We start from the raw sequence: 27597 nt of genomic DNA, 5'->3' as shown, positions 1-27597 counted from the left end.
ATTGTCAACATACATCATTAAGTTTAAAAACAAAACAAAACAAAACATCATCATCATCTTCATATTTTGTTCTCGCCATGTTTCTTGATAGACGGTGGTGATGATATCTTTAAAGCAGGAAATATTTGTGTCTTGAAAAACTCCATCTGTGTTTGCATCTGTGTATGCATTTGTTGTAAAAGTTTTTGCATTTCTACTTGTGCTTGCATTTGTGCTTGCATTTGTGCTTACATTTGTGCTTGCATTTGTGCTTGTATTTGTGCTTGGAATTGTGCTTGAAATTGTGCATGCATATCTGCTTGTGCTTTCAACTGAGCTTGCACCTGTTGTGCATGTGCCTCTATTTGTGCTTGTAACTCTATTTGTAGTTGCTTTTGAGATTCAATTTGTAAATCTAACTGTGTCTGCATCTGTTGTTGCATTTGAGACATTTGTGTAGCTATTGCAGTGATTTCTTCAGTTGGAGATGCATGATTTGGATTTGTGGAAGGACCTACAACTGATGAAGATGAACCATTCACATTGATGATGGCAAGTTCCAAGCTACGACCGATACCGTGAATTCTACCTTTCTTATTTTCACCTCCCATTTTCATCCATACTTCAGAATCAACTTTAGGATGCTTTGATACATCTTCTCCATATTTTTCTACCATAGCACTTTCATATGATTCCTATATAGTAAATCAATCATTTTGTAATATAAGATTAAATAAGTGAATAAATTCTTACACATGTAATAATACTTGAAATTTTTTGCTTTATTGGAAACATATTGACCGTCTTTTTTTTTATGAACTTTGTTGTATAGTTCACCATAAGAAACAGACCCATTACGCTCCGCCTCCTGTAAAATAATATGTAATTCTAGATAATGAATACTATCAAAATTCAAATGTATATCAAAATTTATAATAAGTATGTTTATATATATATATATATATATATATATATATATATATATATATATATATATATATGATTGATGCATTAATGATATCCACCAAATGTATAAAATATATAAGTATTATTATAAAGTCATAGATATTACTAGAAAATGAATACCATCTTTTTCAAGTGTTGTCCAAAGCTTATTGACCCTCTAGTGTGCACCATAGCCTTTGGCTTGGCAGCCCTATTGTTTTTACCAGCAATAGATTTCTTTTTCTAGTCTTGTGTCATCCATATGTCAATTAAAGCGTCCCACATCTCAGTCCTTATTCCTCTTGGCCCAAAACCTTTTAAGTCTTCTATATTATCTGAGTTTGCTCTTTCTCTTGCCTTTTTTCTTGCCTTAGTTAAAGAGTCAGAATAGCGATCCATGCATGTTAAATTCCAAACCTTTCTTGCCATGCTACGATCATAATCTGATGCAAATCGGTACTTATTCTACACCAATACAAATTTATCAAAATTAATGATAAGTAAATGTAATATAAAGATAAAAGATTATAGTAACTTGCCTTAAAATCATCAAATAATATTTCTTTCATATCAGGATGTCGCAACCGGAATCGCGACGGGAAGGCGAACCGAAAAAAAAAGAAAACGGGTTTAAAAGAGATTTGGGAGTCGCCACCATAGTTATTCTGGAAAACTATGGAAAACCATAAAAATAAGACAAGTCTGCGTAAAACCAGATTTTGGATCCGGGAGTCGGTTACGCATAGGGAAGGTGTTAGCACCCTACAGCGCCCGCCAAAGGGCGGTACCATTAATTAAAAATGCAAAGTTGATGTGATTTTCAAAATGTTAATTTTCCCCAAAAATAATAAGACGAAAATGCTAAAAGAAACAAAATATTTTTTAATTTTTTTGGGCCCGACAAGGATTGACCTTGGTCCTACGTATTCTCATTTAAAGTGAGAAATCAGGGTTACGTAGTTCTTTTAAAAGATATGAGAAACAAATGAGAAAATAATTTGATTTTTAGAGGTGAACCTGACAAGGACTGACCTTGCTCCTACGTATCTCACAGTCGAGAATCAAGGATCACGTAATTCTTAAAAAATGTTGGAAAATGTCGATATTTTGTATTTTTAAAATTTTATATATTTTTTGGTGTTTTTGAATTATTTGAAAACAAGCGTCATACGATGCGAGCGATCGGACAGACACTAAAAGGGAAAGAAAATTATTTTTGGTATTTTTGAAAATGAGTGTCACACGGTGCGAGCGACCGGACAGACACAATAAAGCAAAAAAAACATTTTTTCATTTTTTGGATTTTTTATTTTTTTGTAATTTTTAATAATTTTCAAATATTTGATTTTTCTAGAAAAAAAAAATATTAATGATAAATAAATAACGAAAATAAATAAATAGTAATAATAAAAGTAAATAAACAAATAAACAAATAAATAAATAAAAGGAAATAATTTATTTAAGAAGGGCGAAAGTGAAAAACAAAATATGAGGGTGTATGAGTGATTAATGGGATATACATGAAGTAAATGAAGTGTATTTATTAAAGATGGTGGTGCGGCTAGTAAAATATAAAACAAATTCAGAATAAGAATAGAAAGTGTGTGCAGGGGTGCGAGATTAGTAATTGTGGAGGTGCGCGGGGAAGTAAAAATGCAGCAAAAGCCCAGCAGGCAAAAACGAGGCGGGGGTGCGGGATTATCAGAAATGGAGGTGTATGAAGAAACTGTCCCAAGGCATAGCAAAGTCGTGGGTGTGAAGAACTTAATATTGGGGGGTGCGCGAGAAAAGCCACGCAGACCCAATTTTAATACACAGGAGGGTGAAAATGTCAAAAATGGGGGTGCAAGGAGTGAAGTGGGCTGAGACTTGAATGTGATTAATCTAAACCCTAGCAGCTCACGAACCAAACGCCAAACCCTCTCTCTCGCGAGTGCCGCTGCCTACCACCATACCGCCCTCACCTCTGCTCCGCCACGCCGCCCCGCGACTGGTTGCCGGCGACGCTAATCAACGCCGGAGGGTCGTCCTCCCTCTCGGCGGCTCAACCACCTTGCTTTCACTCATGCACCGGAATGCAACTCCAAGAGATCAACGCCGACGCAGCGCCTGCAACCCGCCGTGAACGCCGCCACCGCCGCGACCGACGCGTGTCGCCTACGGCGCCCATTTCCCCTTCTGCGCGAGGATTTCTTCCCGGTCGAAGCTCCGCGCGTTCATCCGCTGCCAGCCCGTCGCGATCGCTTCGCGTCGCACCGCCTCGCCACCACCGTCGAGGGAAACGTCGGCGCCGCTGATGCGAACAGGGGGTGCGTCCTCTCCTCTAATCTGCGAGGTCGAACAGAGGCCCACGGCGATAATGTTGGTGAGCGAAACTAGAGCTGCTGTCGTTAAAGCTCCGACTCGCCGGCGGCGTTTCGATTGGAAGTCTGTGATCGGGGAAGATTAAAACGGGGGTCTTTGGTGCTATTACGGATTTCGGTCTGGTGTGATGTTGAGTCGCAGAAATGGGGTTGTAACAAAGGTAATGGGTGGTGTATATTGATGGTGAAGAATGAGCGTGGTTCTGATTTTTGTGCAGGTGGGAGACAAAGATGATGGCAAGTGAGTAAGCGGGTGAAGACGCGCTCTACAAAATCGTTTGTGAAGTGTGTTTGGGGTTCTGGTTTGGACCTCCTGCAGGTGGATGAATGAAGCACGAGCTTTTTGGTGTATTGATGATGGGTGAGGGGGATAGAGTTTGGGTTGCCGTTTTGGTTCGATTGGTTGCGAGAAGAGAAGGATGAATTGGGGGTTAGATGATGGGTTGAGGAGCTTGTTCGTTGGCTATGGCTGGCTATGTGCTGATGAGTGGTGAGATAGTTCTATCTTTTCAGTTATTTCGTGCAGGTTGGGATGAATAGTGATGAGCAAATAGTAACGAAACGAGGACGACAACATCTCAAACCAATAAAACATAACAAATCCAGCAGAATACAAGATCATATTCATTCAAGCAACCAACATAACACAAGATCATATTCATTCCAAGGTTCACGTTCAATCGGTGCTTACCTCTTGTAGTCTCCCTGTGTTGGTAGGGTGTGATCAATGGAGGCTCCCCTGTTCTCGTTCTTCCTTTCAGATGATCCAAGGGTGCTCTCTTCATTTTTGTTATCTGTTATGAAATGCGAAACTGTGTATCCTCTCCCCCGTTGCTCTCTTGCTCTTTGTGATATTGTATCCTCTCTTCTTTTCAGAATGGTTTGACCGTTCTTCTTACCATGCCAGTTTCCTTGTGTTGGTTTTAGAAAAGGGCCAAAAGTGAAATGCGGGTTGGCTTCTGCCATTCCACCGGCGCTGTCATGCAGTGATACACCTCCCCACCATTTCCTTTCTCATGCCAAGTCTCAAAAGTGCAGAGAAAGCGCACCATTGACTTTCATTTTAGTTTTTTCTCATTTTTATTATTTTCACCCCCCTTTTTTTATATTTTTTTCAAAAGAATAAAACAAAATAAAATAATAAAAGTAAACGAAAATATTAAAATTTAAATTAAAAGTTTAAAGATAAAATTAAATAAAATAAAAAGGATAAAATAAGATAAAATAAAATAAAACAAGATTAAATAAAAATTAAAAAAAGGGATGAAAGTAAAAGTAGGAAAATATCTATATACAAATCAATGCTCACTTTTTCCTATTTTTCCCTTCTCCTAATTATTTGAAAGAAAATTTTTTATTTCTTATCCGGACGAAATTGGGTGTCGACAGCTGCCCCTCTTTACTTATATTTTACCGATAATATGAAAATTAACTTTTCATAATATCATAGTAAAAGATAAGTAAAGATAGAAACACTAATTTCGTTCGAGTTTTGACAAGGAAAAAGGTGAATAAAACTGATTTAAAGAAAAGTGATGACCAATTCTAAGAAGAGGGTCAAGATCCGGAAGATGAAGATGGATTCAACCAGATCTCATCCAGAAATGAAGAAAGAAATCACTAACCATTCTAACAGAGAGGGTCGTGACGCTAAAATAAACGTTTAAATTTTATCTTTCGTTTTCTATATATTATTTTTTTAGTTTAGTTTTCTTTTTTTTTTTTTTCTTTTTTTTTTTAAAGAATTCCCCTTTTTCTTTTTCTTTTTTCTTCTTTTCTTCTTTTTTTTTATTTTGCCTCATTTTCAGATTTTTTGTTATGTGCTTTCATGTTTTGAATTATTTTTTAAGATTTTACGTGTGGATTCGACCATTCCTAGGGAGAGGGTCTCTATGTAAAAAAATCGATAACCATTGCCTCGCAGAGGGCCTCGATGTAAAGGAATCGATGACCAATCCCATGGAGAGGGTCTCGATGCAGTGTTGATTTGACCATTCCAAAGGAGAGGGTCTATATCTGGCAGGATTCGGTGACCATTACAAAGTAGAGGGTCTTGATCTGTCCAACGATTTAGCCAATCCTAAGGAGAAGGCATAGGAATCGATGACCATTCTCATGGAGAGGGTCTCGACACGACAAAATGGATTTGACCATTAACAAGGAGAGGGTCGTTGTCTGAAAGGAGAACATGGACTTGACCAATCCCACGGAGAGGGTTGTTGTCTGAAAGGAGAACCTGGACCTGACCATTCCTAAGGAGAAGGTCGTGGTCCGAAAGGGAGAACCTAGACTTGACCATTCCTAAGGAGAGGGTTGTTGTCCGAAAGGAGAACCTGGACCTGACCATTCCTAAGGAGAGGGTCGTGGTCCGAAAGGAGAACACATAGGTTTGATTTTGATGTATTGGCAAACATCACATGAATGCTTAACATTGGTGAGACTTGTGCAAAACATTTGTCCTGACTGAACTTTTGAGTCCATTCTTGTAACATGATGCGATGCATGAATGCATGTATAAAATTCATGTGAAGTTTTTTTTTTTTTTTTTTTTTTTTTAACAAAGATGCTCTCGTTTTGGAATTAGTTGTCAACGTTGTCGTCAAATCCAAGGCATGCTCAAGTCACGTCCCTGATATTATGTTCAAGCAAAAATGGTGGGGAGCGGTGAAAGATCCTGGTGCACTTTGCAAAACTATGAGTTTAATTTCTTCCTCTTCTTTTTTTTTTTTTTTTTTTTTTTTTTTTCGCGTCATGCAAAACATACTAGCTCGAACTCGCGAATGAATGAGGGATAGGAACCAATTTTGTAAGAGGCTGAACAATTGTTCAAGGGCAACATTACCGGTGGTCAGGTTAATACTCGAGAAGAAACATGCAAGGTTTAAAAATGTCCCAGTTTTGTTGCGTTGGGCAAGAGCGTAGTTTGATGAGACGGAAAGGATTGCCCCCATTTGAATCTTTTCCTTAACTCATAGGGTGATGGGAAATTTTTCCTTCTTTTTTTTTTTTTTTTTTTTTTGTCATCAACTGCTTACTTTTGTCCATGAGTTAAGCTCATGAGAAGATCCAGACAAACATTCTTCAATCGATGTGGACTTTTCTTGGCTTGTAGTGTGGCTAGGGGTTAAGGGGTTTATGAAAGAAATGGTTAATAAGGCCCAAGTATGAGTTTGCAGGTATTAATTTTGGAACAAGAATCATTTGCGTGACACCCTGTAAACCCTTCACTTGAAATTTTGTGGTGTTCTATCATCTTTATTTTCATTTCTCTTTCCCTTTTTCACATCCTTCATGTCCTTTGCATTGTTATCATTGTGATTTTTTGACATGCATTTCTAGATTTCTTTTTCATTGATTTGTTTGAACACCTCTTACGTGTTTCGGGTAACTTGACATGCTGATGATTCTTGTCCAGGGACACTGAAAGAAGTTTTTTTTTTTTTTTTTTTTTGGCTCAAAGGGGGTGCAAATGGATATATGATTTTCCTTTACATTCTGGTAGGGGAAGGAGGCCACACGTCATTCCAAAGTTTGTTCGCCTTATTTACACATGAACTTAGCTCTAAGCCAAAATTCGGCAGCATCTAACCCATTCTCATCTTCTTTTCTTTTCCCATATTGCCTTTGTAGGTTTTTCGTTCTAACAAACAATCCTTTTTGTTTTTCCCAACTTGTGGCTTTGGCCTACTGTTAGGCAAGGTCGACTAAAAACTGCCACAGTACGCTCTTTACTTCCTAGGGCAATCCTTTACTTCAGAGGGAAGTGAACGAATTGGGGGTTCGAGCAATATGAATGCAGATGTTTCAACAACAGATGAACACAAGTTATGCTTAAAGTGACAAACCAATGAAAAACTTTCCCTTCTCCCCACTTTTGTATTTTCATTCTCTTTTTCTCCTCATTTTTTTTGAAAATGCCATACACTTGACAACTTTATTAACAACAAATTCCAAAATTGATTTCATTTTTTCTCTTTTTTCCTTTTTTTTTTCTATTATTTTACTTCCACGACACCCTTTAGAAGCGAGCCTGTTCTTAGAGATCGTACCTGTGATGCCTCATTGGTGTGTATATGGCTTTATTCGTCTTTTATCCTCTCTTTTTGTTTTGTTTTGTTTTCCTTCTTTTTTTTTTTGGTTATCTGTTACTTATTCTCTTCACGAGCTCAACGTGACATCAATTGTTTCAAATTTATGGAGAAAACCAAATTGTATTTATTGAACGAAAGACAAAGCAGAGTACAACAAACTTTGGATACAATGTCGGTATCCCCTAGTAGCGTATCCTATCAAGGAATCATCATGCATAAAATTTCTTGACTGCATCAGAATTGACCGGTAACGGTAACTCCTCCCCGTCCATCCTTGCGAGAATTAGTGCCCCACCAGAAAATGCTTTCTTCACCACATATGGGCCTTCATAATTTGGAGTCCACTTGCCCCTGTGATCCTTCTGTATAGGTAAGATCTTCTTCAAGACTAGCTCGCCTTCATGGAGCTCTCTAGGGCGTACCCTCTTGTCGAACGCTTTTTTCATTTTTCTTTGGTATAACTGTCCGTGACACACTGCTGTTAGCCTCTTTTCCTCAATGAGGTTGAGCTGGTCAAACCGAGCTTGAATCCATTCAGCCTCTTCCAATTGGGTCTCCATTAACACTCGTAGAGATGGAATTTCTACTTCGAAAGGTAGCACTGCCTCCATTCCGTATACCAGAGAGAAAGGCGTTGCCCCAGTCGATGTACGTACTGAAGTGCGATACCCATGTAAAGCGAAAGGAAGCATCTCATGCCAATCTTTATACGTAACCACCATTTTCTGTACAATTTTCTTGATGTTCTTATTAGCAGCCTCGACTGCCCCATTCATCTTTGGACGATAGGGAGAAGAATTATGATGTTGGATTTTAAATTCTTCACACAATTCAGTCATCATTTGATTGTTCAAGTTGGTGGCGTTATCAGTGATTATCTTGTTGGGCAATCCGTATCTGCAAATCAGCTCTCTTTTTATGAATTTGGTCACAACTTTTCTTGTCACATTGGCGTAAGAAGCAGCTTCCACCCATTTATTGAAGTAATCAATTGCAACCAGTATGAAGCGATGTCCGTTTGAGGCTTTTGGCTCTATGGCTCCAATAACATCTATCCCCCACATTGAAAACGGCCATGGTGCAGACATTACATTTAAAGTGGTGGGCGCCATATTGATATTATCTGCATACTTTTGACATTTCTCGCACTTCCTCACGTGCATGCAACAATCACTCTCCATGGTCAACCAAAAGTAACCAGCCCTCAAGATCTTCCTGGCCATTGAGTGCCCATTCATGTGTGTGCCGAAGGTACCTCCATGTACTTCCTCTAGTATTGACTCGGCCTCTTTTGCATCCACACATCGAAGGAGAACCATGTCATGATTTCTCTTGTACAACACATCCCCACTTAAGATAAAACTTGCAGTCAACCTTCTTAGTGTCCTTTTATCATTCTCAGATGCTTTTTCGGGGTATTCCCTGTTTTTTAAGTAGCGCTTGATATCAAAATACCAAGGCTTGCCATCTGATTCTTCTTCAATGAAGTGACAATATGCTGGTTCCTCGTGGCTCTTCATTTGGATCATTGGCAATACCTAATCTTGATTAACCTCGAACATCGATGACAAAGTAGCTAAGGCATCTGCCAACTGGTTATCTTCTCGCGGAATGTGTTGAAATTCAATGGAATCAAAATACTCCACCAACTCCATGATATAAGCTCTGTAGGGAATCAACTTCGGATCCCTAGTCTCCCATTCCCCTTTTAATTGATGGATAACCAATGCCGAATCCCCATACACATTCAAAATTTTTGCCTTCGATTCAATTGCGGCTTGGATGCCCATAGCGCAAGCTTCATATTCAGCGATATTGTTCGTGCAATTAAAACACAACCTTGCAGTCATTGGAATGTACTGATTCTCTGGAGATATCAGTATTGCCCCTATTCCATGTCCCATGGCGTTAGAAGCTCCATCGAATAATAACGTCCATGTCTTTCCATTTTGCTCTTCCTGATCACCTTCAAACAAGGCCATGATGTCTTCATCGGGGAACTCAGGCTGCATTGACTGGTAATCGTTAATGGGTTGTTGAGCCAGATATTCAGCCAGAGCACTACCCTTGATAGATTTCTGTGTGACATATATAATGTCGTACTCTGACAATAGCATCTGCCACCGGGCTATCCTTCCAGTCAAAGCGGGTTTTTCAAAAATATACTTGATGGGGTCCATCTTGGATATCAACCACGTAGAATGACTCAACATATATTGTCTTAGACGATGGGCGGCCCATGCCAATGCGCAACAAGTTCGCTCTAAAAACGAGTATCGTCGTTCGCATTCTGTGAACTTCTTGCTCAAGTAGTATATGGCGTGCTCTCTTTTTCCAGTTTCATCCTGCTGACCTAACACGCAACCCATTGACTCGTCCAGTACAGTCAAATACAGAATTAGTGGTCTCCCTGGTTCAGGTGGCCGTAAGACTGGAGGATCTTGTAGATATTGTTTAATTTTGTCGAAAGCAGCCTGACAGTCTTCATTCCACTTGACAGCCTGATTTTTACGCAATAGCTTGAATATTGGTTCACAGGTGGAAGTCAACTGGGAGATGAACCTAGCAATGTAGTTCAGTCTGCCCAAGAAACCTCGCACCTCCTTCTCCGTGTTAGGAGTAGGCATTTCGATTATCGCGCGCATCTTGTCAGGATCAACCTCAATCCCTTTTTGACTGACAATGAAACCCAGCAACTTTCCAGATTTCACACCGAATGTGCATTTAGTCGGGTTTAGTTTAAGCTTGAACTTCCTCAATCTCTCGAACAATTTCTTCAGGTTGAGGATGTGCTCTGCTTCTGACTCGGACTTGGCGATCATATCATCTACATAGACCTCAATTTCTTTGTGCATCATATCATGAAAAAGTGCCACCATGGCCCTTTGATAGGTTGCTCCAGCATTCTTGAGTCCGAAAGACATCACCTTATAGCAAAATGTCCCCCATAATGTGATAAATGTGGTCTTTTCCATATCTTCAGGTGCCATCTTGATCTGATTATATCCTGAGAAGCCATCCATAAATGAAAATAGTGAGAATCTGGCTGTATTATCCACTAACGTGTCGATGTGAGGTAATGGAAAATTGTCTTTTGGACTTGCACGGTTCAAATCTCGATAATCAACGCACATCTGAACTTTGCCATCTTTCTTAGGTACTGGTACAATATTTGCCACCCATTGAGGGTATTTTGCCACGGCTAAAAATCCAGCGTCAAATTGCTTTTGCACTTCTTCTTTGATCTTTAATGACATTTCTGGTTTCATTCTCCTTAGCTTTTGTCTAACTGGAGGACATTCCGGCTTGAGTGGAAGTTTATGTTGCACTATATCAGTATCTAAACCAGGCATGTCATTGTACGACCAAGCAAACACATCCCTAAACTCCTTTAGTAAAGCGCATAATTCTTGTTTCACTTCTCTCTTCATACTATTGCCGATCTTCACTTCTTTTTTCTCATCCCCCTCTCCTAAGTTAAGTGTTTCAACATCCTCTTGATGGGGTCTTATTTCCTTAGATTCTTGTTCCACTAATCTCATTAGTTCAGGGGAGGGTTCCGAATCATCTTCATAATCATCTTCCATATTATCGACAGGATGCTCAAAATTGGGGATATCGACATTGTTATTTTCAAAACATTCATTGTCATATCTGCATTATTCGAGTTTATAAAAACGATAAACAAACAATAGTGCAACAAAAATAACAAAGGTAGCAAACACAAATTGATTATCACGCTGAGCATAAAGAAAAAGGTGTCAGCCCGTTAAGTCATGAATCCTAGAGCTCCGGGTAAAGCAGTAGGATTAATTAAAAATATTACATTTTAACCAAATTAAACATCACAGGTAGATCCAAAGTCTCCCAATTGTTGAGTGGTGCATATGAAGTGCATGGCTGCACAAAAGTTGAGTTTTCCCGTTCATCTTCATCGTTGACAGCTGCTATTTGGCTAGCGTTGATCCATCCGGCACTGTGGAAGCTCTCTTTGATATCGCAGATGCAGATCCTTTTTAACTCCTGCTCTTTTCCCTGCACGCGAGCCAGATTACGTTCTCTCCTTTCTTCCATTAGCCTCCTCTTGTCTTCTCGAGTAGGCTTGTATCCCAGGCCGTATCTATTCCTTTTCTCAGTGACCTCCAGGGGAAATATCAGTCCTTGCTTGTCCTTGCCTAGCCCTTTTCCGTATTCGTATCCCTCTTTCAGCATGATCTTGGCGGTCATAAGGGAGGCGCGAGACAATTGTGGGTTCATCAGATATGGCTCCACATAGGTACTGCCCACAATTTCCAAAGACTGGAAGGCTGTCTCAAGGGCTTCTTCTGCTACTTCAATATATCGAGAAGACGAAGGTCCACTCACCAAAATATCTTCCTCTCCTGAAACTATCACTAGTTTATCACCCATGACATACTTCAACTTTTGGTGCAAGGTTGAAGGCACCACACCTGCTGAATGAATCCAAGGGCGGCCCAACAAGCAGCTATATGCTGGGAGGATATCCATCACTTGGAAAGTTACTTGAAAGATGCACGGCCCAATTTGGATTGGCAATTCTACCTCTCCCATCACTTCTCTCTTGCTCCCATCAAAAGCCCTCACGATCATTGCACTTGGTTTCATATGGATACCCTCACACGGAAGCTTTCCCAATGTTGCTTTTGGCATTACATTCAAGGAAGAACCATTGTCGATTAATACTCGTGCTATGACATGATCCAAGCATTTTACAGAGACATGGAGGGCCTTGTTGTGTCCTCTCCCTTCAGTAGGTATCTCCTCGTCAGTGAAAGTGAGGTAATTGTTAGCAGTGATGTTGCTAACAATTCCTTCAAAACTGTCCAGAGAGATATTCTTCTCCACATGCGCCCCACTGAGTATCTTCATTAGTAGCTTTCTATGTGAGGTTGAAAGCATGAGTAAATCCAAGAGAGAGATCCGAGCAGGCATGCGATTCAGCTGCTCGACCACTTTATACTCACTCTGTTGTATGAACTTCAAAAACTCACTAGCCTCTTCATTAGATATTTCTTTCTTGTCGTCTTTTCTCAGTCCTTCATCGGTTTGTATCATCTTCCCCTTCAAGAATTCATTAGCACTTTTGTTCATCATCGGTTTCACTACTGCCTGTTCCATCTTTCATCAAGATCGGAGGCGTGAATACTCGACCACTCCTAGTCATTCCACCGATGCCCGAAATGTTTTCAACCACCGGCTCACCACTGGTAGGCTGGCCTTCTATTCGTTGTTCCCCACCCGACACACATGCACCATATTTCCACGGGACAACTTTCTCACTTTTGTAAGGAAAGGAGGAGGGTGCTTGGATAGTAATAGGTTGTCTTTCTTGCATTGCTAGTGTAGGGGTGGATCTGGTGAAATGAATCACCAATGGCTCTGGCAAAGCCACATCGGGTTTCCCTCCATCTTGTGCAAATACTTCCTCCTCCATGCCCTCACGACATACTTGTACAAAATTTTTGTCAAGCAAACTTTGTAAAACGTCCTCGAACTTGGTGCACTCGTCGATCGAATGTTTAGCACCCGGATGGAATCCGCATTTTTCACTCAAATTATACCCCCCTGTCAATAGACCCAATTGCAACAAGGTCTCAAAAATAAACCGCTTGGAGCTCCGGATTTCACTCACATTCCTTACTAGCTTGTGTTCCCTATCTTCCACGGCATTTGTCGAAGGATTCCCATGTCCAGAAAGAGGATTCGCTTCAACGCTAGGTTTGTCTTCGTGAAACTTTACCCACCCTGAGTTGATTAAAGCTTCCACTTTGTGTTTGAGGGCTACACACTTCTCAGTAGAGTGTCCAACTCCCCCTCCGTGATAATCACATTTAGCATTTGGATCATAATTCTTTGGGAACGGGGGTTGCATAGGCTTCATCGGACAAATTGCCACCAAGAGCTTCTGAAGAAGATGTGGCAACAATTCCGTATACGTCATGGGAATGGGAGTGAACTGAACAAAGTTCCTATCTTGATTCCTCCTCATATTGGTGTTTTGACCTATATTTCGGTTGAAACCTGAGTTAGGTTCGGTTTTCCAAGCATTATTTGGGGCATGTTGTGGTTGATAAAGATTTGACGCTTGATAAAACCCTTGCTGCTGAGGTGGTGTTTGATGAACAGACACTGCATTAGCCACATAAGGAGGTTGGTTCGGGTGTTGTCGATAATTGTGAGTAGGGGCCCGACTTTCCCACACTGGCATTACTGAGGCTGTGTGTGCTTCTACTTCTTTCTTCTTTCCTGGATGGAAACCGGGTTTCTTAGAAGTTGCAGCCGCGAATGGGCCATATGCAATTTTTCCACTCTTTAACCCGATTTCTATCCTTTCACCAATAATAATGATATCAGCGAAATTGGAAGACACATTCCCCAACACGTGCTCATAAAATGGTGATTATAGTGTGTTTACAAACGTTGCCACCATCTCTTTATCAAGTAGTGGTGGCTCAACCTGAGCAGCCAACTCTCTCCACCGTTGTGCGTATTCCTTGAAGGACTCAGTATCCTTCTTGGCCATATTTTGCAACTGCAATCTATCTGGCGCGCTATCCGTGTTGTACTTATACTGCTTCACAAAGGCGTCTGCCAAATCCATCCACGAATGAATTCGAGATGGCTCCAAGTGTGTATACCAATTCAGCGCAACACCAGCCAAACTATCTTGGAAGCAATGTATCAACAACTTGTCATCATAGGCATAAGCAGCCATCTTTCTACCATACATTGTCAGATGGCTCTTAGGGCACGTGGTACCCTGATACTTTTCAAATTCTGGGACCTTGAACTTATGTGGTATCATCACACCAGGAACCAAGCTTAACCTTGCAACATCACCGAACCCATAGCTTCCACCACCTTCAATGGCTCGAACCCTCTCTTCCAGAATCTCAAGCTTACTTTTAGCCCTATCAATACCAGTGGACACTACTTTGGTTGTAGCGTGCGGCATGACCTTAGCCAAAGCATCTTCGTCAACAGTTATGTTTGGAGTATTTTGTGCCACAGTCACCCTTGGTTCTGCGAATGTGATCGCCTCTTTCATTCCCACTCCGGTCGTGGGCATCGAGGCTAATATCGGCCCTTGAGTATTGATTGGTAGTGTGTTGTTAGTCACAGGAAAAGAAAAGGAAGTCTGCTCTGCCTCTGAATATTCCCCAATGGGTGGAGTGTATCCCGGAGGCAGACCGTACATTGGGAACGGGATTGACATGCCCTGAGTATTCTGGACTTCATATCGAGGAACTTGAGGGTGAATGTTTTCCTCGATCCTTGTAGAGGAGGCTTCTTCCGAAGTCTTCAGCGACTTTAAGGCCTCTAGGATCTGGCTCACTTGATCTTTCAACTGGTTAATATCGGCCTTCACAGCTTCATGAGCTTCTTCCCAATCTTCCATGATTCTATGGTTAGCTCGTGTGCGGTAAGGGTGTCGTGGAAATTTTGCCGTTGTATTTGCTTTTGCTCTATTATTTTTATTAAATGAAATGAATTATGAAAAATGAAAAAAAAAAAAGAAAAAAAAAATGAAAATGAATGCTAACATTTATCTTAGCCAGAAATTCTAAAGCCGTGAGAACCTTGAGGTAACATATCATAGAAATTAACATGAAACTTAGTCCATCACATATTGTCAAAACAACCCGATCATCCACGAGTCTTTTACATTCATTACATGAGAAAAGAAAGAAAAACTATTCTCTAGCCCTGGCTATCATGTTCTTCATCTCCCTTATCAATTCCTTACAATGACTGAAGAACGCCTCAATTTCACTAGGCGGATTGAATATCGGTAGTGCAACCTCTGCTTCGGCCAATAATCGCGGAATATCTTCGATTGCTCCATTTGCAAGGGAAGCCAGCTATGAGAAACATCTCCTCCAATGTTCCATGGCCATGTCCTGCTCGACCGAGTATTCATTCATTCGACTTATCACCTCTTCATGTTGCTTTTCCAATTCAGCTCTATGCCAACGTTCTTCATCCATCTTCCCCTCATAGGTCGACACCATTTCCCTCATCTGTCGTTCGACCTCACTGATCCTAACTTGAGCGTTGTGCAACCGTTTTAGTGCTTCAGTCTTCTCTCTCTTAAATTCTTCACACATTTGATCTCTTTGGCGCTTAGATGTTGCTACTGCATCTCTCTCTCGGTCCCTTGATTTTAACGCGGTGTTGGCTGCAGCCAAATCCTGTTTAACTCTGAAAGCATGATCTCGTTCTTCTCTTTGTTTCCTAAGAATTCCTTCATACGCTTTTGTCACTTCCTCCTTATCACGCCTCAGATCCACATACTCGTGTCGGAGACTCTGAAGCTCAGTAATTAATTTGGCATTTTTGAGTTTCATCTTCTCCATCTCCTCTTTCAACCCCCTCATCTCCTCGGACTCAGCAGGTTCTGATCGCTCAGGAGCAGGAGAGTCTGATTTGAAAGGTAACTTGATCGTGTTAACCCTTTCCAAAATCCATCGTCGGTAGGATATCTTCTCGTTGATCACCCCTGGCCTTAGGTCTTTTTCTACACGCAGGACCTCACCCCAAGCACTCCTGATTCGACGAATTAGATCAAGGGAAATTCCTTCTTCATAATAAGTCCAAACGGCAACCAAGGATTCTGGAGTTGGGGAGCTCTTGATCGGACACCCAAATTGTCGCTGAGCCAAGACAGGGTTATAATTCACGCAACTTCTAGTGCCTATTAGGGGGACGTTAGGGAAGGTCCCACAAGAAATGACACGTGACTTCGGCAATCCCGGGACACACCATCTAATTCTTCCCCCATTCAAACTCGCACAAAACTGGGCCCATTCCTTCGCCCCCCGAATTTCGATGCCGCTAGGTGGTAACTCTCCAATAAGACATTCAGCGTTCAATGTACCTAGACGGATTCGAGATATAAACCACACGTACAACATAGGTACACAACATAGCATCTTCTTCCTCTTAAGTGTGTGGCATAGGTTCAAACTCCCATACACATCAGCTAGAATCGCAGTGACTGGACTTTCTGAATGGATCTTATAGGCAACAAACACATCGAGGGCGGTTTGATCAACAAAATTTTCCATGTTAGGGAAGAGTATGACTCCATAAAGTGTAAGAGCCAACACATCCATGAATGTCTCCCCCACTTCTTTCTCCGCCAAATGACGTAGATGCCCTTCTAAATATCCTTGAGGGATCCCCTTCGAGTTGCCCTTGGAGGCCATCTTACCCTCTAATTCGGCAGGGTGTACCTTCAAGATTCCAGCTAATGTGGAGATAGATGCATGTTGCTCTGAATGTCTGTAAGGGACTTTATCTTCCACTGACAAGCCCAAAATTTGTTCGAACTCTTCTATTGTTGGTGCCAATTGAAAATCTTGGAAGGTGAAACATCTGAGTGGCGGATCATAATATTGAGCTAGAGCAGTGACGGCCGATGCTTGGACTTCCACATTCAGCAACCTCAATAAGTTCCCATGCCGCTTCTTGAAAACATTCTTCTGTATAGTCTTCATTTGTTGCACTATTTCCCTTAGACCACTCAAATTACTGTCTATAACTCTGATAGGTAACTTCTTCTTCAAGGCATCTGACTCTAAAATTCCCTCGACTCGAAATTCCATGTTAATTTCTCTTGTTTCTCACAAATTCAATCACGACCTTAAAATCTCTGACCTAGAATCACAAAAAATGTTATGACATGTTATGACAGGGTACATGTTATGCATGAACAAATAATCAAAATGCATGTACAATGATGCCATAAAAGAATGTACAAATGCGTGACTTTATCGCAAATCGAAATAAAAAGAGAAAGGCGAGATGGGAATTAAGGTAATGCACATGCCTCCCTTTGTGCCTTAATAGAGGTCCGGCGCCTAAGGGTTCTAAGCTAAAATACATGCCTCACCAGGATTGTTTCTTAATACCTAAAGCTCAAGGTCACTAGAGCTATGGCCCACTTCCTGGCATTTCCCATAACAGTTGGTAGACAACAAGATGCGGGAGTACCAACAAAGCAAACAAACTCTAGCTGGGGTTCTCACAATGACCACTTGGAAAGTTCATCCACTGTGGCATTGCTACACAATCCCCTCTAATTCTAAGCTAAACAGACCCGGGTGTAGGGCCTCACTCATGTAATGCCCAATGTGTGTGTGTGAAGGGAGAATGATGCATACCCAAATCCCCACCTGCAAAACAGCCAGAAAACTTCCCAGGCAGATATAGAGCAATTCCAAAATATATATCAACATAAACAAAGTAATTCACACACAACTAATCCAAGAAGCAAATATATACAACCACATATGAAGACAAAAATACACAAATAAAAGAAAGGGGAAAGAAACATTAGGAGAATCACATCAAGTTTGCGTATCTGATTAAATGGCTTGACTCTCTAGCGTCCCCAGTGGAGTCGCCAGCTGTCGCAACCGGAATCGCGACGGGAAGGCGAACCGAAAAAAAAAGAAAACGGGTTTAAAAGAGATTTGGGAGTCGCCACCATAGTTATTCTGGAAAACTATGGAAAACCATAAAAATAAGACAAGTCTGCGTAAAACCAGATTTTGGATCCGGGAGTCGGTTACGCATAGGGAAGGTGTTAGCACCCTACAGCGCCCGCCAAAGGGCGGTACCATTAATTAAAAATGCAAAGTTGATGTGATTTTCAAAATGTTAATTTTCCCCAAAAATAATAAGACGAAAATGCTAAAAGAAACAAAATATTTTTTAATTTTTTTGGGCCCGACAAGGATTGACCTTGGTCCTACGTATTCTCATTTAAAGTGAGAAATCAGGGTTACGTAGTTCTTTTAAAAGATATGAGAAACAAATGAGAAAATAATTTGATTTTTAGAGGTGAACCTGACAAGGACTGACCTTGCTCCTACGTATCTCACAGTCGAGAATCAAGGATCACGTAATTCTTAAAAAATGTTGGAAAATGTCGATATTTTGTATTTTTAAAATTTTATATATTTTTTGGTGTTTTTGAATTATTTGAAAACAAGCGTCATACGATGCGAGCGATCGGACAGACACTAAAAGGGAAAGAAAATTATTTTTGGTATTTTTGAAAATGAGTGTCACACGGTGCGAGCGACCGGACAGACACAATAAAGCAAAAAAAACATTTTTTCATTTTTTGGATTTTTTATTTTTTTGTAATTTTTAATAATTTTCAAATATTTGATTTTTCTAGAAAAAAAAAATATTAATGATAAATAAATAACGAAAATAAATAAATAGTAATAATAAAAGTAAATAAACAAATAAACAAATAAATAAATAAAAGGAAATAATTTATTTAAGAAGGGCGAAAGTGAAAAACAAAATATGAGGGTGTATGAGTGATTAATGGGATATACATGAAGTAAATGAAGTGTATTTATTAAAGATGGTGGTGCGGCTAGTAAAATATAAAACAAATTCAGAATAAGAATAGAAAGTGTGTGCAGGGGTGCGAGATTAGTAATTGTGGAGGTGCGCGGGGAAGTAAAAATGCAGCAAAAGCCCAGCAGGCAAAAACGAGGCGGGGGTGCGGGATTATCAGAAATGGAGGTGTATGAAGAAACTGTCCCAAGGCATAGCAAAGTCGTGGGTGTGAAGAACTTAATATTGGGGGGTGCGCGAGAAAAGCCACGCAGACCCAATTTTAATACACAGGAGGGTGAAAATGTCAAAAATGGGGGTGCAAGGAGTGAAGTGGGCTGAGACTTGAATGTGATTAATCTAAACCCTAGCAGCTCACGAACCAAACGCCAAACCCTCTCTCTCGCGAGTGCCGCTGCCTACCACCATACCGCCCTCACCTCTGCTCCGCCACGCCGCCCCGCGACTGGTTGCCGGCGACGCTAATCGACGCCGGAGGGTCGTCCTCCCTCTCGGCGGCTCAACCACCTTGCTTTCACTCATGCACCGGAATGCAACTCCAAGAGATCAACGCCGACGCAGCGCCTGCAACCCGCCGTGAACGCCGCCACCGCCGCGACCGACGCGTGTCGCCTACGGCGCCCATTTCCCCTTCTGCGCGAGGATTTCTTCCCGGTCGAAGCTCCGCGCGTTCATCCGCTGCCAGCCCGTCGCGATCGCTTCGCGTCGCACCGCCTCGCCACCACCGTCGAGGGAAACGTCGGCGCCGCTGATGCGAACAGGGGGTGCGTCCTCTCCTCTAATCTGCGAGGTCGAACAGAGGCCCACGGCGATAATGTTGGTGAGCGAAACTAGAGCTGCTGTCGTTAAAGCTCCGACTCGCCGGCGGCGTTTCGATTGGAAGTCTGTGATCGGGGAAGATTAAAACGGGGGTCTTTGGTGCTATTACGGATTTCGGTCTGGTGTGATGTTGAGTCGCAGAAATGGGGTTGTAACAAAGGTAATGGGTGGTGTATATTGATGGTGAAGAATGAGCGTGGTTCTGATTTTTGTGCAGGTGGGAGACAAAGATGATGGCAAGTGAGTAAGCGGGTGAAGACGCGCTCTACAAAATCGTTTGTGAAGTGTGTTTGGGGTTCTGGTTTGGACCTCCTGCAGGTGGATGAATGAAGCACGAGCTTTTTGGTGTATTGATGATGGGTGAGGGGGATAGAGTTTGGGTTGCCGTTTTGGTTCGATTGGTTGCGAGAAGAGAAGGATGAATTGGGGGTTAGATGATGGGTTGAGGAGCTTGTTCGTTGGCTATGGCTGGCTATGTGCTGATGAGTGGTGAGATAGTTCTATCTTTTCAGTTATTTCGTGCAGGTTGGGATGAATAGTGATGAGCAAATAGTAACGAAACGAGGACGACAACATCTCAAACCAATAAAACATAACAAATCCAGCAGAATACAAGATCATATTCATTCAAGCAACCAACATAACACAAGATCATATTCATTCCAAGGTTCACGTTCAATCGGTGCTTACCTCTTGTAGTCTCCCTGTGTTGGTAGGGTGTGATCAATGGAGGCTCCCCTGTTCTCGTTCTTCCTTTCAGATGATCCAAGGGTGCTCTCTTCTTTTTTGTTATCTGTTATGAAATGCGAAACTGTGTATCCTCTCCCCCGTTGCTCTCTTGCTCTTTGTGATATTGTATCCTCTCTTCTTTTTAGAATGGTTTGACCGTTCTTCTTACCATGCCAGTTTCCTCTTTCGCTCATATTTTGTGTTGGTTTTAGAAAAGGGCCAAAAGTGAAATGCGGGTTGGCTTCTGCCATTCCACCGGCGCTGGCATGCAGTGATACACCTCCCCACCATTTCCTTTCTCATGCCAAGTCTCAAAAGTGCAGAGAAAGCGCACCATTGACTTTCATTTTAGTTTTTTCTCATTTTTATTATTTTCACCCCCCTTTTTTTATATTTTTTTCAAAAGAATAAAACAAAATAAAATAATAAAAGTAAACGAAAATATTAAAATTTAAATTAAAAGTTTAAAGATAAAATTAAATAAAATAAAAAGGATAAAATAAGATAAAATAAAATAAAACAAGATTAAATAAAAATTAAAAAAAGGGATGAAAGTAAAAGTAGGAAAATATCTATATACAAATCAATGCTCACTTTTTCCTATTTTTCCCTTCTCCTAATTATTTGAAAGAAAATTTTTTATTTCTTACCCGGACGAAATTGGGTGTCGACACAGGAGAATAACTTTTCCATTTCTCAGCTGGATTAGGCATTCTCATCAATACTTCAGATATGATATCTCGAGTCATAGAATCAGGAACAAACCTTCTTCTGCATGTTCAAATAATCATTTTACAAACCAAAAATTAGCAACATTGAATTGAATATTTGATTGGATGTACTTACGGTCTGCTAACTTTCTGTACAGATATGACAAGTCTCCTATCAACTTCATTATGAGAATATACACTTGAAGGATCTTGAGTAGGTACGTCATTAGATGTTGAATTGACATTTGATTGACCACCATCAAACACTGAGGTGGTAGGTGGTGATTGATTACCATCAATTGAAGTAGCACCTAAAAAAAACATTGAAACTATAAATTGTTGACAAAGCTAATTTATTGCCTTTTTTCTTCTTTTTTCCTCTTAATCTAAACAAAATGAATTGTCATTTGTTTTTCATGAAGATAAATGTTGTTAAATACATACAAAAATTTAGAGTGCTTTCAACAATTATACCTGGTGATTGCAAAATAGGATCTAGTTCTGAAGGACCAACATGACATTGAATAGGCCTAAGTTGACTTAGAGTGTGACTACCTTGACCTCTACCTCTTCCTCGAATAGTCATTTCAGTTCCTGTCATGGAAATATAATTGTGACATTATTTATAGCTAAAGAATTGATCCACCTAGCCTGAAAACTTATCTACTTCTTATTGAATATATAAAATAAATTTTTATTGTCAACTAAATGATTAAATAAAATCACCATGAGTTCATTACCAACTTGCCTTCTTAAGTCTATATACACATTCATACACATAAAAGCAATCATTGAAGAACAACTTGTAAAATGCTGAACCAGTTAACTTGGTCCCTAATCTGTTTTCATGATTTAATTTGTGTTTCCATTGCATAATTCACATTTCAATTCAGAGTTCTCATTTGTTCATCATGGTGGGTAATATAGTTATGGTAGTTAATATAGTTGATCTTTTATTTTCAGATTTTATCACTAGTTCTGCATATTAGATTTCAATTTCTGAATTCATTTTACAGTTCTATGCATTGTTTAAGTTTAGTTTCATCATTTGAATCTTGTTCATGACTTTAATTCAGTTTTGATTGCATATTTCAATTTTTACCCCATTTTAGAAAGTTAGGTTTATTAGTTTAGTTACTTTTCCCCATTTTAGAAATCTAATTTTGTACTTGTTCTTAGTATCAATTCTCGGTTTTAGTTTTCAATTAGTATGATTTTTGAATAAATTGCATGTTGTGTTCATGATTCAAACCATTTTATTGCATCTTAAGTCAGTTTTGCATATCAATCTTCACAATGTCTATTTTTCAGTCACATACACTACTCACTAGTTTCATTTTAGTTTGCTGTCTAACTTTGTTTACTGGTTTCAGTTTGTTGTTTTAGTTTAGATTTCTGATTCTGAAGTCGTTAATTACATTGATGTATTGATTCAAGTGTGTTCCAATTGTTGTCATAATCTATTTCATATCTTAGTTTCGCTCAGGCATTTTATCCTACAAATTTGTCAAGTTTCCATATTTTCACTCAGAGATTCTATCAAAATTACTGATGAAAAATTTCCTCTACCAAATAGGATGTGCAGTATAAAATTAAGGCATACTATTTTGTGCACCAAGGAGTTGATTTAGAGTGTCAAGAAAAATCTTAAACAGAGTGCAGAAAATGAGCAAAGCATGTTTCCTGGACACAATGGCCAAACGACTTACAATTAGTTACTTTAGAAATATATATAATAGTAATTCTGTCAAAAGACAAATTACATGATGGCATTCACTACACCAATACTCTTTTCCTAATTTAATGCATTTTCAATATAGTACACTATTCCATTCCAAGGATCTATTTGAACAAGTTTCACCATATGTCCTCCCAGGAGAGAAAAATAAGAAGAAAAAAAATGAAATTAAGTTTTCCATAAGCTAAAATTAGCTCATGTACAAGTCAAAAATAATAATTAAAAGAAGCTAGAAAGAGCTTCTACAAATTAGCTTATGCATTTTAGCTTATGTAAAAGTTCGTCCAAAAGTAAATAAAGATAAGCATGCTCACTTATAAAATTATGGAACAAGTGTGCATTTAGGGAGGGTCAGTATGACAAAAAAAAAGGAAATCTTAGGACAAACCTTGATTGTGGCTTTTCCTCTTCCTTCATGAGAGTGATCGACTTTAAGAACCTGATGAAGTTTGCATCACAAAAGAAAGTGTGGGATAACAAGATTGAATGGATCCTATTTGGCAATAAATTGATTGAGTAGTAATAGTATGTACCTCGTAAATGCGCCCTGGAAGCAAGCACGACCAACACAATAAGAATGCAAAATGAATCTGTTAGAAAGCATACATGTTGAATTGAAACCACAATAAAATTCAATAACCCAAGAGCATAGGAACCTTGTTTTCCAATGATATTTCCCACTCTAATCTGCACCGCAAAAGACAGTGAAGAAGCAGCTATAAAAAACTTGACCAAAAGTCCAATAAAATAGTCAAACTTAAAAGACGCATACATCAGAACCAGATACTTTGATTCCCCGATGTTGAGAGGAAGACCACGGAGATGTGAACAAGTTGGTTACGGTGGAGGAAGCACAAGACGATGTCGATAATGAGATAAAATCCAATGGTGTACGAAATGTCTTAGTTTATCCCAAACATGTCTTAGTTTATCTATTTCACTTTTCTCACTACTCAAGATGAAGCTTTAAATTTAGGTAACTAACAAATGTTTCAAATTCGGGTTAAAATTGTGAATGGAAAAAAAGAGAGGATAAAAGCAATCAATAATCAAAGTCAAGTGTAACGTAACAAAATAACTGTCAAAATTAACAATGACTAATGAAAGAGTATAATTCCATAATCTTCTTACAAGGCTTGAAAAATATAAAAGAAATAGAGCAGGTTCCAGAATCTAAATTACTAGGAAGAATATTAAGGTAATGAAATGGAAAAGAATCAATCATAACCATTCTTCATCAGATTCATCTAACTCCATATTTGAATCATTTAAATCATCTAACTTCTCATCTTCATCCATGAACCCATCATCCTCATTGTGTTCATTGTTGACCTCATCATGATTTACATTTTCAATTGAACTTTGTATATTATCCATATTTACTTCTTCCATTGGAGCATGTGCGTCAAATAGTTGTATGATCTCATTGTCAATAAGAATAGTACTCATTCTCGTGGACTCTTCATCTTGAAAATAATCAATAGCAATGTGATCATTTGAAAAATCTTCTTCATTATTCAGTGTCTCAACTATAAACAATTTTGCTCTAACCTTGCAAGCTGCCCACCAATCACTAGTATTTTTAGTCCCACTTTGAGGATATTTTGTATAATAGACTTGTTGAGCTTGTCCAGCTAATACAAATGGCTCATTTGTTTGAAGCTTTGATTTATGATTGATATCAACCAACCCATAGACATTATCAACTTTAACACCATTGACAGGGTCAAACCAGTGACAATGTAGAATAACCACTTTGTTTTCAAATCCAACATATGATAATTCTAGTATCTCCTCAACAATACCATAAAGTCCAAATCATTTTCACCATATATGTTTTCTCGAACACATATCCCACTGTTCATGGTGGACTTATTATGTCCATAATCCTTTGTATGGAATCTATATCCATTAACAATCAAACCATTATAAGAAGTCACAACCTTCAATGGGCCATAACTAATCTCTCGAATCTTTTGATCTTGGACATGACCTGTACTAACCTATGAATTATTGGAAAAGTGAAAACACATAATTATATTATTATTATTATAATTAATAAATATTAAATTGTACATTATAAAGAGTATGGGAGAGACTACTTACTTGTTGTTTCAACCATCTACTAAAATCTCTATCTCGAACTATGAGTATTTCATCCTCAGATATATTAGGATTTCTTTCCTTTAGTGAATCCTCGAATTATCTAACAATATGATAATTAATAACATAACTAATATAATTATAAAATGCATAAACCTATAAATTAAAAAGAAAACTTACTGAAGATAAGATTCTGATTCTTTACAATTCACCAAGATATATGTCTCAGCAATATGAAGTTCTTCATCTGTTAAGAATCTATGTTGACCTTTGCCAATAGGGCGACATGGATGTTTAAAAATAGACAATTTATCATCCAGTTTTTGTTCACCACCATCATCATGACGAGGAACATTAGTGTACCTTGTTTGAATGCTTGGATCAAAATATAAAGAAGCAAAGTTAGAAATTTTTTCCAAAATATATGCTTCACAAATAGATCCTTCAACTTTTGCCTTATTTCGAACCTTCCTTTTCAAGTACAACATACATCTCTCAAATGGATACATCCATCTATATTGCACAGGTCCTCCAACCTTAACTTCATATTGGAGATGTATTACCAAATGTTCCATTGAGTCAAAATATGCTGGTGGAAAAATCTTCTCAAGCTTGCAAATTGTTTCAATGATGGAAAGTATGACATTGTCCATGACAGAAACACCACTAGTGCAGTTTTGGGATTTTAACTCGCGTTATATGCCTCGGTTATTATAAAACCGAAGCATAAAATGGTGTGATGGTATCTTTGTAATTATTGTCAACTTTTCTATCCCGGTTCACCCCAAACCCGAAGCAGAATATGGGTTTTTGCTTCAGTTAATGAAAACCCGGTGCCAAAAGGCCTTATAGGCTTCAGTTTTATAGGCCCGAAGCAATAATGCCACATGGAGAATGTAATTTGGCCTCGGGTGCTTATTGAACCGAGGCCATATGGCAAATTAGGGATTTCAAAAACGCGATTGCACAGTTCTTTCTCTTCTATGTTGAGTACCTCTTCGCGTCTCTCTCTTTTCCTCCATCCACGCTGCACCGTCCAGCCTGGTTCAACGATAGAGATCTGTGAGTGGTCTGTTGGAGATCAACGCGGCGGACTCCGACACGGAGGAGGGCGGTGTTGTCGCGACCCTTGGACGAGAGGCAGCAGAGTTGGCTCCTGGTCCCGGTGAACAGAAGAAGAAGAAGAAGAAGTGATGTCTTAGAGGGGGAACACAACAGTGAACTGGTTCACCACAAACCAACCCACGCACATTCAGAAAAAAAAAAAACAACCACAACGCAGATCAAACCCTAAATCGCGAGTTCAACACTTCGTCATTCCACCTAGTAAGCTATCATCAGAGTTGCACAAACCCCTGCGTCAGATTTGAAATGCAATTAAACAACCAGCAGCCAACAACGAACCAGTAGCTCCACCATCGACCACCACACACGAAACTCACCGTGCAAAACGCCGAAACAGATCCCGCCAAGGAAGAAGATGTGGGTGTACGTGGTTATGTGTTCTTCGTTTCCCCTCTGTTCCAATTTTTGAAAGTCACCAAATAGCAAGTAGCCACGGCTACTGCCATGCTACGCCTTGCCATGTGCAGTGATACAAATATTTAACATTTCCTTTTTAATGCCAAAACTCAAAAACATAACAAAGTATGAAGATTTGATTATCTTTCTTGCATGGACGAGGAAGTGAACACCGGAAGTGAACTCACGAGGTTTTGGGTTACATATGACCTCGGTTACTACACAACCCGAGGCAGAAAAACGACTATACGACTTCGGTCCACATCCGAGACCATAAGCCGACCCTTTTTGCCTCACCTTAATATGCTTCGGTTCCAAAACCGGGGTAGAAACGCAAAATTAACCGAGGCCAAATCCTCTTTCTGTACTGGTGCACGTATTCCAATTGCACAAATCTCTTTGAAGAACAAAATCAGTTCAGTTAAAACTTTCCATATTGGCCTTGGCAACATGTCACGAAATGCCAAAGGAATAAGTCTTTGCATAAAAACATGGCAATCGTGACTCTTCATTAAGTATATTTTTCCTTCATCTAGATTAATGCAACGTGATAGGTTAGATGAGTACCCATCCGGAAACTTCAGTTGTTTTATCCATTCACACACCTTCTTTCTTTGATCCAAATTCAAGGCATATGTTGCCTTTGGTTTTTTACACTTTTCATTCTCAACTATTAACTCTAACTTAGGACGTTTACATATCAACTTCAAATCTTGTCTTGCATTTGCATTGTCTTTTGTCTTGTCCTTTATGTCCATAACAGTGTTGAACACATTGTCAAACACATTCTTTTCAACATGCATAACATCCAAATTATGTCGAATTAGATTGGTGGACCAATAAGGCAATTCCCAAAATATGCTTTTCTTTACCCAGTTATGAGTTCTACCAAAGTCGGACTGCTTTATCTTGGTTGATTTCAAGCCAAAGTTAATTTCTTGAAGTTGATTCACTCTATTTAAGATATCTATACCACTCAAGTGTTCTGGAGGTAAAGAGTTTTCTACTACAGACTTCTTAAAAGAGTATCGATCATGACGAAAAGGATGATCAATAGGCAAATGTTGACGATGACAATCAAACCAACAAGGCTTTCTACCATATTTCAAACCAAATGATTTACTATTCTCCATACAATATGGACAAGCAAGTCTCCCATGAGTGCTCCACCCGGACAACATTGCATATGCTGGAAA

The 27597-nt window shown here is 39.5% G+C and overlaps 3 protein-coding genes, 1 long non-coding RNA gene and 1 pseudogene across 4 annotated transcripts; 1 reads left to right on the top strand and 4 right to left on the bottom strand.

The window, feature by feature from the left end:
- On the bottom strand, nucleotides 1-27597 carry LOC146882191 (uncharacterized; annotated as a pseudogene).
- Nucleotides 12513-13607, bottom strand: LOC146882195 (uncharacterized; the record flags this gene model as incomplete). The annotated part of the gene is made up of 1 exon (XM_085668107.1): nucleotides 12513-13607. A coding segment is annotated over exon 1 (1095 nt), but the record flags the coding sequence as incomplete, so codon positions are not given.
- LOC146882194 (uncharacterized) lies at nucleotides 13717-14798 on the bottom strand. The gene has a single exon (XM_085668106.1). It carries the CDS (start codon nucleotides 14796-14798, stop codon nucleotides 13800-13802), a length of 999 nt encoding a protein of 332 aa, XP_085524232.1. The 3' UTR covers nucleotides 13717-13799.
- On the bottom strand, nucleotides 14870-17007 carry LOC146882193 (uncharacterized). The gene has a single exon (XM_085668105.1). It carries the CDS (start codon nucleotides 17005-17007, stop codon nucleotides 15262-15264), a length of 1746 nt encoding a protein of 581 aa, XP_085524231.1. The 3' UTR covers nucleotides 14870-15261.
- On the top strand, nucleotides 19155-20675 carry LOC146882192 (uncharacterized). The gene is made up of 2 exons (XR_014985018.1): nucleotides 19155-19601; nucleotides 19818-20675. It is a non-coding gene; the product is annotated as an uncharacterized LOC146882192 (long non-coding RNA).

This window comes from Vigna unguiculata, chromosome 10 (genome assembly GCF_037176805.1).
Source record: "Vigna unguiculata cultivar grain cowpea cultivar isolate G323 ecotype 2 chromosome 10, ASM3717680v1, whole genome shotgun sequence".
In the NCBI taxonomy this organism is placed as follows: Eukaryota; Viridiplantae; Streptophyta; class Magnoliopsida; order Fabales; family Fabaceae; genus Vigna; species Vigna unguiculata.
This window is presented reverse-complemented; position numbering and strand designations above follow the sequence as displayed.

Coding starts and splice junctions, on each gene's coding strand:
- LOC146882194 (XM_085668106.1), bottom strand. CDS start 14,798: ATGGAAGATTGGGAAGAAGCTCATGAAGCTGTGAAGGCCGATATTAAC.
- LOC146882193 (XM_085668105.1), bottom strand. CDS start 17,007: ATGGAATTTCGAGTCGAGGGAATTTTAGAGTCAGATGCCTTGAAGAAG.